Source organism: Mustelus asterias, chromosome 23, assembly GCF_964213995.1.
Source record: "Mustelus asterias chromosome 23, sMusAst1.hap1.1, whole genome shotgun sequence".
Taxonomy (NCBI): domain Eukaryota; kingdom Metazoa; phylum Chordata; class Chondrichthyes; order Carcharhiniformes; family Triakidae; genus Mustelus; species Mustelus asterias.
The window spans coordinates 40,872,758-40,887,592 of NC_135823.1; the positions used below are offsets into that span (position 1 = coordinate 40,872,758).

At 44.0% G+C, this 14,835-nt stretch overlaps 2 protein-coding genes across 2 annotated transcripts in view; both read right to left on the minus strand.

Annotated features, from left to right (window-relative positions):
* The window catches only part of alkbh5 (alkB homolog 5, RNA demethylase), a 34,341-nt gene extending 32,132 nt beyond the window's left edge, over positions 1–2,209 (minus strand). The window contains exon 1 of the mRNA XM_078240385.1: positions 1,081–2,209. Coding sequence (XP_078096511.1) covers positions 1,081–1,817 — 737 coding nt within the window. The 5' untranslated portion in view covers positions 1,818–2,209. The remainder of the gene's footprint in view (positions 1–1,080) is intronic.
* Positions 2,210–12,111: 9,902 nt separating this feature from the next.
* Positions 12,112–14,835, minus strand: part of myo15aa (myosin XVAa) — a 149,174-nt gene continuing 146,450 nt past the window's right edge. Inside the window, 2 exon segments of the mRNA XM_078239875.1 lie at positions 12,112–12,213; positions 14,571–14,711. Of these exon segments, the coding sequence (XP_078096001.1) occupies positions 12,112–12,213; positions 14,571–14,711 (243 nt within the window).

Sequence of the window (14,835 nt, forward strand, 5' to 3'; positions counted from 1 at the left end):
CCAGTGGCAGGAAGGCCCGCAACCAAAGGGATAATTAGCAAAATAACCAGAAAGAGATGAGAACTTTGAATTATAATTTGGAGTGTAAAAAAGGATACCAGAACTAGATTCAAAAAGGAATTGGTTATTGGAAGAAAAGTTTACATTTATTCAGTGCCTATCATGGGCAAGGAACATGCCAAAGCATTTTACAAAGGAGCAGGGGTAGGCCATCCAGCCCCTTGTGTGTGGAAAATGGAGGGACTGGGTTCCACACTTCTATCATTCTTTACATAAAGTATTTCCTAACTTCTGCCCTGAGTGGTCTGGCTCTAATTTTAGGTTATGTCCTGTGCCCTAAGTTGCTTGACCAATGGAAAAAGTTTCACTCTACCATGTAAATTTCCTTTCAAACATAATGACCAGTCTATTTTAGTTACTGACTCAAAGTATTCAACTATGTTTGTTAGACAAGACCTATCGTTACAAATCCAATGAAGAACTTTTGAAACATAAAAGCAAAATACTGCGGATGCTAGAATCTGAAACAAAACAGAAAATGCTAGAAAATCTCAGCAGGTCTAACTGCAGCTGTGGCGAGAGAATAGAGCCAATGCTTCGAGTCTCCATGACCCTTCGTCAGAGCTGCTCTAAACGTTGGCCCTATTCTCTCCCCACAGATGCAGTTAGACCTGCCGAGATTTTCCAGCATTTTCTGTATTTGTTACTTTTGAAACATTGCAGGAAACGTTAAAAAAATGGAAAAGGACAGGGACCAATAGAATAGCAATTTCAATGTGCTTCTTTCAGTAATTCTAAAAATTGATTCTAAAAATGAGATAACTGCTCTGGTTCTAAGACTTGAATCTTTCTGACAGTAAGCAACTATAAATGTACACTATACAAAGTGATCCAAAACTGGAAAGGTCGTTTCACCTTCATGCACTTCATTTTTGTCTAGAAAGCTGAGAACTGACTGATATCTTTCTCACTCCCCCCCGCGAGGGCAAAGAACATTCAAACTTTGGAGAGATGACATTCGTGAAAAACGTTATCAAACGCAGCGTGACTGCACTGATGCTCATCCCTCCTGCAACTCACTTAAGCACAGTGACACTCCCTCTCCGGACAGGTAAGTAGTAGACCGGTTCCGACACCCTGATGGGTTTGAACTGGAACTTGCAGCCGAAGCAGAGAGCCGAGTCGCTGAAGAAGGAGACGGAAACGATGGGCCTCTCGAAGATGTGGATGGGATCCACGTGGGAGACGATGCAGCCGCCCGGCTGGTAGTCATTGATGACGGCGCTGTTGACGAAGCCCTCAGGGATAATCCGGTGATCCACCAGTTTCTTGATGACCAGGTCGTGGACCCACTCGGGGATGTCGTCCACATCTCCCTTGGGGTACAGGCGCTCCTGGCCAGGACCTCTCTTTTCCAGCTGCGAGCCGTACGTGTAGCCTTCTCCGAAGAAGTATTTGTTCCGTAATGGGGCCCTGTCCACCGTGTGGTCGCGGTATATGCCCTTTTCGGCCCGGGAAACCACGTCGTCGATTTGGGACTCGATCTGGGTACACTGGTCGGCGGTGAAGAGCCGCACCTGGCGAATGCCCTGTTTCACCCGCCGGGCTTCTCCCTGCCGCTCGTCATCGTAGTCGCTGTGGTACTTGCTGTGCTCGTACTCGTCGTTGCCGCCGCATAGCCCCGGCAGGCCGGCCTCCCCCGCCTCCGCCTCGAGTTTCCGCTTGCGCCCGTTATAAGGCGCCGAGGCCGCCCGCTGTTTCTCGCGGTGAGGCGACTGAAGCTTCTCCCTCAAGTCTGCGTAGCCACCTGCCGCCATCTTGGCCGGGGAAGGGGGCGGGGCTTAGAGCAAGGGGCGGGGCTTAGAACAAAGGGGGCGGTGTCAGCGAGGGCCAGATAATTGTCAACAATGGGCCACTGCGCATGCTCTCCACGGCACACGCTCAGTCACAGGCTGCAGGTGCGCATGCTCGGCGCCAACGGACCGTTACGAACACAGTTCAGGTATTTAACAACCTTAATAAACGACTCATCTTTCGTGAGTCTCCGCCGGACGAATCGAACGCGATTTCCACCCAACAGTGATAACGAGTCGTTACTCGTTCATATGTAATTTTCACAGCATCCTTGGTCGCAAAAAGCCTCCCCCCAGACGGCCCGCAGATCTCTCCACATATGCTAACGCCTCAACCGAACCTAGCTGACGGATGCCCCGCCCTCGCGAGGGGCTGATTCGTTAGAGGCCGCGTGCTGCGGAGCAACTGGCGCTATGGCCGGTGCTGATTGGTCCTCCCGGCTGTCAATCGAATTGTATTGCCCCTCCCTCCGGCTATCAAGTTCGTTAGACCAGCACCACTCCCGGTCTTCACCTCAACGGTTTGGCTGAATAGTCGTCCGTTATTTAGCCTGACTAAAAATGACATTTATTTCAGGTTATTTTATCGCCAGTTATCTATGAATCGATTTTCCTCTGGGCGGGGAGGGGGTTGGGAGATGGGGAATGGATGCCACTGATAATAAAATATAATGCATATCTCCGGCCAGCGAGGGAAGTAGAGAAGGCAGCACGTGACTAGGATCAATTGGCCCAGGTTCACTATCACCTCATTGTCAACATTGATCCAATTACCAACTCTGTTTTTGTGCCAGGTGTCCCTGGAGAGAGGGAGCATGCAGCGTCCATGGGTGCAGGGTTGACGCCTTCTGCGCCCGTTGGGCACCGCAGGGGTTGGGGTGTGTTATCGACCCCGATAATCACATTATAATTTGATGTTTTCAAGTTTCCTTTGTACTTTGATTTTTGTTCGGGCTGTTTCCCCCTCCTTTTGGGGAGCTGCCCTTTTTACTTTGTCCTGACTTAATTTGAGTTTGTTTATTTGGTTTGACCTAACAAAAAGAGGCCAACTCTGTTTTCGCAGCCAGGTGTCCCTGGAGAGAGGGAGCATGCGGTGTCCACGGGCGCAGGGTTGACGCCTTCTGCGCCCGTTGGGCACCGCAAGGGTTGGGGTGCTTTATCGACCCCAATAATCACATTATAATTTGATGTTTTCAAGTTTCTTTTGTACTTTGATTTTTGTTCGGGCTGTTTCCCCCTCCTTTTGGGGAGCTGCCCCTTTTACTTTGTCCTGATTTAACTTGAGTTTGTTTATTTGGTTTGACCTAAAAGAGGCCAACTCTGTTTTACCATTAGGTAACATTCCCAGCTGGAGTGAGTCAATCAACTCTCGCAACGTAGAAAATTCCAGCACAGGAGACCATTCGGCCCATTGTGTCTATGCCAACCTTTTCCTAAACTAACTCATTTGGCTCTCTGTCAACCCATTGCTCTATTACTTTTTCAGTTTTAAATATTTCCCCAAATATTCTCCCTGATTTGATGGTCTCTGCCTAAAACACTTGCTGTTGCAAAAATTTCCATCCTGCAACAACCTATGAAGAAACTTCCAACTTGTTTCCTTGTGATCAATATGAGAGGTGGTGGGAACAATCATCATTGCCCACATTCTCCACTTGTCTTTGCAGTGGCAACTGGTAGCGCTGTCCCACGATTGCCGCTCTCCATTCGTGCTCCGGGCGTTGAGCACAAAAATCAAAGCTGATGCTCCAGTACAGTACTGAGAGAGTGCTGCATTGTGGAAGTACTGTCTTTCAGATGTGTTCATAGATCATAGAATCTCCACAGTGCAGAAGGAGGCTATTGGGTCCATTGATTCTGCACCGACAAGAACCCCACCTAGGCCCTATCCCCGTAACCTCACGTATTTACCCTTATAATCCCCCCTGACACTATGGAGCAATTTAGCATGGCCAATCAACCTAACCCACATGTCTTTGGACTGTGGGAGGAAACCGGATCACCCGGAGGAAACCCACGCAGACATGGGGAGAATGTGTGGAGTTTGCACAGTGACCCAAGCCGGGAATCGAACCCAGGTCCCTGGCGCTGTGAGGCAGCAATGCTAACCACTGTGCCACTCTGCTTTTTAATTTGTATGGCTGAGAAAGCAGTTATAGTTTGATATCAAGGTTAAGAATCCATAAGACATATTCAGCCCAATGAGTCTGCTGTGCCATTCAATGAGATCATGGCTGATTTGACATAGTCCTCAACTTCACTTTCATGACTTATCCCCACTGATTAAAAATCCATTCAACAGCTTCAGGGGGTCTGAATGGAAAGGCATTTGTAAAATGCATACAGGAAGGTTCTTTGGAACAATATGTAGATAGCCCGACTAGAGAGGGGGCTATACTGGACTTAGTACTGGAGAATGAGCCCGGTCAGGTCTTCAAAGTTTCGGTAGGGGAACATGTGGCAAATAGTGACCACAATTCTGTTAGCTTTAGGATAGTGATGGAAAAGGATGAGTGGTGTCCCACGGGTAAGGTGTTGGATTGGGGGAAGGTTAACTTTAGTGGGATTAGGCAGAAATTGGCAGCTGTTGATTGGGAGAGGCTGTTTGAGGGTAAATCCACATCTGGCATGTGGGAGTATTTTAAGGAACAGTTGTTAGGGCTGCAGGATAGAGATGTACCTGTAAAAAAGGATAGGAAGGGTAGGATTTGAGAACCGTGGATAACCAGGGAAATTGAGGGATTGGTCAAAAAGAAAAGAGTGGCGTGCGTTAGGTCCAGGCAGCTAAAAACGGAGGGAGCTCTGGAGGAATACAAAGAAAGTAGGAAAGAACTCAAACGAGGAATTAGAAGGGCAAAAAGGGGTCACGAAATGTCCTTGGCAGACAGGATTAAAGAGAATCCCAAGGCATTTTATTCATACGTTAGGAACAAAAGGGTTGTCAGGGAAAAAATCAGACCTCTCGGGGACAAAAGTGGGGAATTATGCTTAGAGCCCAAAGAAGTAGGGGAGATCCTAAATGAATACTTTGCATCGGTATTCACAAAGGAGGGATATGTTGACTGGGAGTGTCTCGGAGGGGAGTGTTGACCTGTTAGAGAAAATCTCCATTACAAGGGAGGAAGTGTTAGGTTTTTTAGGGAATATAAAGACTGACAAATCCCCAGGGCCTGATGGAATCTATCCAAGGTTGCTCAGGGAGACGAGAGATGAAATCGCTGGGCCTCTGACGCAAATCTTTGTCTCGTCACTGGACACAGGTGAGGTCCCAGAGGATTGGAGGATAGCTAATGTGGTCCCGTTATTTAAGAAAGGTAGGAAGGATAACCCGGGAAATTATAGGTCAGTGAGCTTGACGTCCGTGGTAGGGAAGTTGTTGGAGAGGATTCTTAGAGATAGGATGTATGCGCATTTAGAAAGGAATAAACTCATTAACGATAGTCAGCATGGTTTTGTGAGAGGGAGGTCATGCCTCACTAACCTGGTGGAGTTTTTTGAAGAAGTGACTAGAATGGTTGGCGAGGGAAGGGCCGTGGATGTCATCTATATGGACTTTAGTAAAGCGTTTGACAAAGTCCCTCATGGTAGGTTGGTGCAAAAAGTTGGATGTCACGGGATAAAGGGGGAGGTGGCTAGATGGGTGGAGAACTGGCTTGGTCACAGAAGACAGAGGGTGGTAGTGGAAGGGTCTTTTTCCGGCTGGATGCCTGTGACTAGTGGTGTTCCGCAGGGCTCTGTATTGGGACCTCTGCTGTTTGTGATTTATATAAACGATCTGGAAGAAGGTATAACTGGGGTGATCAGTAAGTTTGCGGACGACACGAAAATGGCTGGACTTGCAGTTAGTGAGGAACATTGTCAGAGGATACAGAAGGATATAGATAGGCTCGAAATTTGGGCAAAGAAATGGCAGATGGAGTTCAATCCAGATAAATGTGAAGTGATGCATTTTGGTAGAACTAATGTAGGGGGGAGCTATATGATAAATGGCAGAACCATAAAGGGTGTAGATACGCAGAGGGACCTGGGTGTGCAAGTCCACAGATCCTTGAAGGTGACGTCACAGGTGGAGAAGGTAGTGAAGAAGGCATATGGCATGCTTGCCTTTATAGGACGGGGCATAGAGTATAAAAGTTGGGGTCTGATGTTGCAGTTGTATAGAACGTTGGTTTGGCCGCATTTGGAATACTGCGCCCAGTTCTGGTCGCCACACTACCAGAAGGACGTGGAGGCTTTAGAGAGAGTGCAGAGGAGGTTTACCAGGATGTTGCCTGGTATGGAAGGGCTTAGTTATGAGGAGAGATTGGGTATACTAGGGTTGTTCTCACTGGAAAGACGGAGGATGAGGGGTGACCCAATAGAGGTGTATAAAATTATGAAAGGCATAGATAGGGTGAACGGTGGGAAGCTTTTTCCCAGATCGGTGGTGACGTTCACGAGGGGTCATAGGTTCAAAGTGAGGGGGGGGGAGGTTTAACATGGATATCAGAAGGATGTATTTTACACAGAGGGTGGTGGGGGCCTGGAATGCGCTGCCGGGCAAGGTGGTGGAGGCGGACACACTGGGAACGTTTAAGACTTATCTAGATAGCCACATGAATGGAGGGATACAAAAGAATGGTCTAGTTTGGACCAGGGAGCGGCGCGGGCTTGGAGGGCCGAAGGGCCTGTTCCTGTGCTATATTATTGTTCTTTGTTCTTCTTCGTTCTTCTTCAGCTGGCACAGTATGAATGGTTGTGATGCTACCAGGAACTGATTCTTCAGGGCAGAAGTTCAGTATATGGGCAATGGACTGACTTAGATGGCCACAGTCACCATTTGAGCTGTTCCTCATATCCCATTTGTGGAGCAAGTGACCACATCATCCTTGCTCCATTCTCAAACAGTTAAGGGTTTTCCAGATTTTCCGTGGGAAGTTGAAACTTGCGACTTCATCACTCTGGTCAGTTACCAGCTTATGTTTGGTGACCTTGCAGTCAACCAGTGTGTGTGCCATCGAGGTGTCGTCAGTTTGTAGAGTCTGGATTGTGTTCCAGTAGTGGGTATGGGATTTTGGATGAGTACATGTGGTTTTCTTGAGTGCCTGTGTTAATGGGAGTGCTTTGTTAACTGTCAGCTCGTGGTGTTCTTTTGAGGAAGATGTTTCCTTTGCCGACATCAGGATGTTCAATGTGCTCTCGCAGAAAGCCACTTGAGCTGTGTTGGTCTCAATGCCCCAGAAGTAATCTCCATGATGTTAAATCGAGACTCTGTCTGCTCTCTTCAGTGAATGTAAAAGGTCCTGTGGTGCTATTTTGAAGAGGAGCAGTGGAGTTAACCCCCATGCCCTGGCCAACATTTATCCATCAATCAATGTCACAAAAATGTGACAGCACATTGCAATATGTCAATTAGCTGCTGCATTTCCCACAACTGACAATACTTCAAAAGTACTTCATTGGGCAGTAAAGTGCTTTGAAAGGGTGTGTGGGGAAAGTAGCTATATAAATTGCATTTTTAAAATTTTAATTTCATTACTGTTTCCCAGCCAGATGAAATAATCACTCAACCATAGTTTATCATCCTGGTAAATCTATGCTGTATTGCTCCCTGTGGCTCCAATATCTTTTCCACCCATTGCTTGTGGGTGAACAAACTTTTCTAGACTTGTTACAATTTGTAAAATGTAAACAGGACACCCAATGTATTTTAAAATAAATGCTCAATGTCTTTTGTCTCGGTAACAGATTCACCTCTCGTAAAGTTCTGAAACATTCCTTGAAAATAAGAGTAGTTGTTGTTCTATAAAAAAACAACCCCACTGGAGGAACGTATGTCGTGAGGTTCCCCAGGGAGTCAGCATGAGGAGCACTGCTTTTCTTGACATGTATTGACTTCGATTTGGGCCTGCAGGGTACAATTCCAAATTTACAGGTGGCATAAAACTTTGAATAGTGAGGATCATGATGGCTCTCAAGATTACATATTTTTGAAGATGAAGACACTGGAGAGGTTGCAGAAAAGATTTCCGAGAAGAGGGACTTCCGTGTTGAGGGCAGATTGGGGAAGGTGGGGTTGTTCTTTTTATGGAAGAGATTGAGAGGAGATTTGCTGCAAATATTCAAAATCATGAGGGGAAGAGGAATTCTTCCCATTGGTGAGTTGAGAATCAGAGGACACTGATTTGAAGTGATTGGCAAAAGAATCTGAGGTGACATGAGGCTACTTTGTTAGGAGTTAGGAACTGGCACTGCCTAAGAGTCTGGTGAAAGTAGATTCAATTGTGGTTTTCAAATTAGAATTGGATAAGTATCTAATGAGAAAGCAATTGAAAAGCCATAGGGGAAATGTATAGGAGTGGCACTATGAGTTGCCCTAACAGTAGGCTGGCATGAACATAAATAATAGGCCAAACAGCTTCCTTCTGTATTGTAAACATTTTATGATTCTATGTGAATCTACTACTTTCCTTGCTGAACGAACATGTCCTAGAAGAGTCTTAATTATAGGAACAGGAGTTGACCGTTCAGTCCATCGAACTTGTTCTGCTATTTTCAGTGTTAATTCCATATGTACAATAGCACAAGAAACTGACCGGTATAATCAAAGAAATTAATTATCCCATGAAGAATGACACACTATTAACATGAGTTCTATTTTTAAGGTATATTTGCAAATGTTTATGTGAAACAAAGAATTGCCACTGGATATCGTGAAATGGAGTGTTGGGGCAATCAGGCTAAACACACAAAGAACAGAACTTTTTTAAAAAATCAGAAAACAAGGGGGAAAAATACCCAAACACCCTAATACCAACATTCAAACAATGGAGGTGACCTATTCAAAACATATTTCACATTAACAGAAGGATGTGTATATAATATCCATTAACTCAATGAAATGAAATGTAGGGTTGCTGTAGGTAAAAGACAGTAAAGATATTTGGAAAAAAAAATTATGTTCTCAAAAAACTCAGCAGAAGTGATTTAAAGTAGCTTATTATCTAAAGAATTTTACAAAAATATTCTTGAGTTCTGCAACACCAATACCTAATAATCTAATTATAATTTTATAAAAATATATCATATTTATTGAACGAATACAAGCACCAAAAATCCTTCAGTTCTTTTTTTAAAAAAAGGCCTGGGTGCAAATATACAGCTTCAACAACTCATAAACAATGACTCAAAATGACATTCAACAGCATTGGATATATTCAAAATGTTTATTTAAAAAGAATTTATATTTATTGCACTTTTTTCACTGTATCGATTTGACAGCTGAAAAATTCTAAAAATACATTCGACAACAGTATCTCTTAAGAAAACATGTTATAAATCTGCGTGATCTTTGAGTGGAATATTTGGAGGGTTGTTGTTCGAAGGAATGCTGTCTGTTTTCCTTTCTCTATGCTAAAAATATGAGACAGTGTCAATGACAGGCTGAATCGTGATGCAAGGATGTTGTGTTAATTATTAATGACGCGAGAACTCCTTTAAATTGAGCAAAGTCGTGAATAACCTGCAAGGATCTGTGTACTTGCTGAATTTGTTAATGAGTTGGGCAATGGGAGCCACTGAGCCAAGTTTGCTGATGACACAAAGATAGGTAGCATTGTGTACGTGTGTTACAGATCACTCAGGGAATCCGAGTTGTTGTGACAACATGCATGTTCACATGCATGTGGTAGTTTGGAACTATTGAAAATGATGCTAGAGGCTCCAACTTTTATCTCATTGCTCTTACGCCTGCATCGGGACGTTTTGGAAGGATTTGCAGGTTGATAATCAAATTTGGTTGGTCACATTATGAATGCACCTTGTGAATGCTCCTGGGGTTGAACTTGAACCTGGAGCTTCTGGCTCAGAGGCTAGGATGCTACCCACTACACCACAAGCCCTTCTTAAACAGTACAGATAAAAGTATAAAATTACACAGAGATATTGATAGAGTAAGTGAATGGGCATAACTGGCAAATGGATTTCAGTGTCACCAAGTATGAGGTCATCAGTTTGAACCTAAAAAAGTTAGAACAGATTACTTTCTAAATGGCAAAAAAACAAAGATTTGGGGAGTCGGGTACATTAGATCATTAAAATGTCACAATGAGTACAGAAAATAATCACAAAAGCTAACGGATTACTGGCCTTTATATCTAGTGAACTGAACTATTAGTTGTACTACAAATAAACAGAGCTCTAGTTAGAACATACCTGGAGCATTATGAACTATACCTGGAAACCACACCGTAGGAAGGATAGTCTGGTGGTACATTAGGAGTGAGTGCCAGAATGATGCCTGAATTCCAAGGGTTAAACTACAACAAGATATTACACAAGCTAGTGTTGTGTTCCCTAAAATTAGACACTTAAGGGGTGATTTGATTGAAGTTTAAGATACTAATAGAAGGTTAGACAGAGAGAAAACATTTCTCTTCATCAGAACTGACTGATAAAAGGTCATCAACCTGAAACATATTCAGTTCCTCTCTCTACAGTTGCTGCCAGATCTGTTGAGTATTTCCAGCTTTTGGTATTTTTATTTCTGATTTCCAGCATCCACAGCATTTTATTTCTGTTGGGAAACTATTTCTGCTGGTTGGGAAGTCTCGTGATAGGGGGCATAGTCAAAACATTACAGTCAGGCCTTTCAGGAGTGAAATTAGGAAATATTTCTACAGCCAAAAGGTTGCTAGAAGTTTGGAACTCTTTCACAAACAACAACCTGTGTTAGATTACTTGTTAATTTTCAATCTGAGATTGATAATTTTTTGTTAACCAAAGGTATTTAGGATAATTGGGCAAAATATATTGAGTCAGACCATGATCTCATTAAATGGTGGAATAGGCTTGAGGGCACTTCTGTCCTTTGTGTTTGTATAGTACTAAGATAAAAGCACCAAAAGGTCAAAAGTTCCATCTTTAAGATATCTCCTTCCTGATCACTGACCAGTGACACCCAGTGGAGAATCTATGGAGATCTGGTAAGCAACAGATTGAACTCTGATACAGAAACAATTTACTTCGAATACTAGAAATCCTCATCAGGTCAGGCAGCACCTGTGAAGTGAGAAACCGACTTAATGTTTGATGCTGATGACCTTTCATGAGAAAGTTATAAACGTTTTAAGCAAATGAAAGGGGGAAGGATGGAAGACCTGTAATAGTGTGGTAGAAAGGAGAGTTGGTGGTGCAGAGTCAAAGTGAGTGGTGATGGGAGAAGTAAAGAAATTAAAGGATTTGTCTAGCAGTGTGAATGGCAGAATGACCAACAGCTGCTATTGGAAGGGGAAAACCTAGATTAAAACTGAAACCTGCAAAGCAAGAGCAAACAAAATGTGGGATGAGATTAAGATCTGAAGTTGTTGACCTCAGTGTAGAGGACAGAAGACTGTAGGGTGTCTAATCAAAAGATAAGATACTGTTCCTTAAGTTTGTTTTGAGCTTCAGTGGAGGAGGTAGTGTCACACTCTATCCCCACCAATTCGCTGCAGTCGAATAGCCTGCAAACACTGAGTCACACATTATTGTGAAGAAGGATTCCTGGAGTTGGACACCAACCCAACTCCACAGTGCAGGAAATTCCATTTACTCATACATTTTGGGATCGAGCCTTTGGAGTTAAGTCATCACAATCAGTAACTCCCTGCAGATCAAATAAATGCAATTATAAGAATAGCTACTGTTACTGATTGGATTGTGTATCTGAAGAGTTGAGCGGGTGGCTATCTGTCCAGGAGATTGAAGATGTATCCAGGAAGTGGGAGGTACCAGGTAGTAAAATTATTGTGTTTTAAACCGCGAACCTTGTGGCTTTACTCGTGGTTTTTCAGGTTCTTTAAATAAAGCAGGTTCTACCAAGATCATAACAGTATAGTTGGAGAATCCCACATCCATGGCTAGTCTCTTTCAGTCTAAAAGAGGATGGTGACACAGTAGTGGCTAGAACACATTGGGACATCCCAAGGGATCAGTGTTTTCTTCTAATGTTCCTTCAGGAAACCAGTGCTGCTTCTATATCACTCTACCCCTGTGTGGATTTAACAATAGTTTATATTGAAGATGAGGTTCTGTGATTTGTACGCATCTCTCTGAAGTTAATACCTGCTTCTTTCCAGTGTATCAGTTGGTAATAGATACCATCTTTATCCACTATGTTAAGTTACCATGTTTATTCATGGTGTTGCTGCATAGGGCAGGGACTGTGATTTGGTGAGGCCACAATTTCTGTGTTCAGTTCCATCAGCACTGGGTGCAATTGTGTAATAGCCAGCACCAATCACAGCAAGGTAATCTCGCTGGGGGGGAGAGTCAGTCTCTTCTCTCGAGCCAGCAGCATCGACTCCACATGCATGGCTGTGACACGGCACATTTCCAGAGCCTGCAGGGGAATATATCAGGTGGTTACAGCAGAAGCACAATGGTTTGTATTTCTATATGAGCAGGAGGTGGCCACTCAGTCCTTTCAGCCTGTTCCACTATTCAGTCAGATCATGGCTGACCTGTACATCAACCCATTTACTCACTTGCTGCAGATCCCATCTGTGAGGGTAACATCACCATAGCTTTTCCAATTCCTTTTTCTATGTGCTGAAGATAATGACTTTAGTTGGAATATGGTTCCTTGGGAAGTGCTATTCATGAGCCTTTACCAGGATGTTACCTGGATGAGGACTCTGTGATATTTTATAATGAAAGATTGGAGAAGGTAGGACTGTCCTCCTTGGATCAGGGAAGTTAAGGGTGACCTAATAGAAGTTTTCAAAATAAGGAGAACTTTCTGGCGAATGGGTCAATACAGTAAGAAGTCTAACAACACCAGGTTAAAGTCCAACAGGTTTATTTGGTAGCAAAAGCCACGAGCTTTTGGAACAGGCTGTCCCTTTGTCAGGTGGGTGGGAGTTCTGATTACAAACAAGGCACAAATGGGTCAATAACCAGAGGTCAGAGATTTAAAATCATTGGTAAAAGATCTGGTGGGCAGATGAGGAAAACCTTTTTCCACTCAGAGTTGTCGGGATCTGAAATGCTTTGAAAAAGGACTTGGATAGGTACTTGAGAACAAGGAATTTACAAGGCAAAAAACTGGGGTGTAAGCCTAAGCACACATACACTTTCAGAGAGCCAGGACAAGCATTACAGACCAATTGACCTCCTTCCGTAAGTTTCTGTAATTTTGGGCTGGGTTGCAGCGGGACTTGGAAAAATTCCTGTTTGCCCCTTCCACTTCAGGAGAAGGTAAGATGGAATTTTCATTGTGAGGGTGGAGGCGATGCAGTCTGCAGTCGGCCCGGGAGAAAAGTTTGGAGGCAGCTACATGGGTGCCAAGGTAAGGCAGTTTAACAAGCCGGCCTTGGTGCTGTGGGGTTTCATCCCAGTTACAACAAAAATAGTAAGGCCCTCTAGCCCTTGCCCTTCACACCCCTTCACCTGCCAGACACTCCCCATGCCGCCTCATGCCCTTCACCCACCCCTCTGGCCCCTCATGTCGCCATGCCAAGCTACGGCACTTCCATCCCCATTCACCTTGTATAGAACCTGTGAACTCAATAGCTGAGTAAACCAAGACTCTTTGAAAAGCTGGCCTGACTCATTGAAAATTGTGGAAGACTAGGACGGGCCTAACCCCCCAGTGGAGCTGGCCAGGTCGGGAATGTAGGTTGCAAGCTTGTAACCCAAACCAGCCCGCACCCTTAAATGGTACCGCTGAAAATCAGAAACCAAGGAATGAAGTTGAGAATTGCAGAACCAGGTTTGTCTGCCATTTTCACCCCTCCATAGAGTCACCCTTTATTTCCAGACACCCTAGATCCTCAATGTGTTAATATGTTAAGGGAGTGTGAGATGTTCTGCTGTTTGCCTTTTTGTTCAGTGCTCTAATTATGTGTTAGCTCTGAATAATCACATGATCCAAACACCGCTGCACTAATGGGATGGCACCATGCCAGAGGGAGAAAGCTAAATTACCCTGTTCCAACATGTGGCAGAACTGTGGAAATCCTGCACAAATCTTGATTACGCCACTTGTCTAGGGCTTCTGCGATTCTTCCATCCAGTTAATAGCAATGAGCATTGGAACCCTGTAAAAATTCTCCTCAATGAGTCAACCATATTGCAAATGCTAGTCTCTCAAAGAACCGGATTCACACCTGGCTAAACAGGCAGACTTTGCAGGATCTTCCTTCAAAATCCCTTGTATTGAGTGTACGAGGCCTATATTCCCTGGAGTTTCTAAGAATATGAGGTGATCTATTTGAAACATTTAAAATTTCTAAGGGATGTGGGTGTGACAGGGTATTTGCTGAAAAAATGTTTCCCTAACCGGGGAATTTAGAACATGGAGTTGCAGTTTCAGATTGAAGGATTAACTATGTAGGACTGAGAAAGGAGAAATTTCCTCATTCACATGTTGCGAATCTTTGAAATTCTCAACCCTGGAGAGCTCGATGTGAATATTAAAGATAGAGATCAATAGATATTTGGATAGTGAGGCAATGGATATGACCATAGTGTGGGAAGTTGAAACGGAGGTAGAAAATCAACCATGATCTTATTGAATAGCAGAGCAGGCTCAGAGCGCCCAATGGCCTCCTATTTCTCACGTTTTTATTTTTCCACAGGAGATACACAGTTTCTGTGGAAAGAACAGGTTAGGTGGACCCAATTCCTTCTAAACCTTAAATGGCTTCTCACTAATTGCAGATACTAACACTGAACATTCACACAATCCTTACAAACCTGATCAAGCTGAAGTTGTGTTATTCTTTGGGACATCAAGTCTCCCAGTTTAATCTCTGCGTATGGATAGCTGTTACTAGGGCCTGATCGCTGAGTAAGGGCGGACTGTACCTCCTTCAATGGGAAATTGATCATCAGCTCCTGTTAAAAAAAAAGTCAAATATACAGCTTTTATGGTTTCTGAACTCCAGATGAAAGTATCCTGGTCAGGTGGGGAGAGATGGAAGAGATGACTCATAGGGGGTGGGGAGAGAGAGAGAGAGTG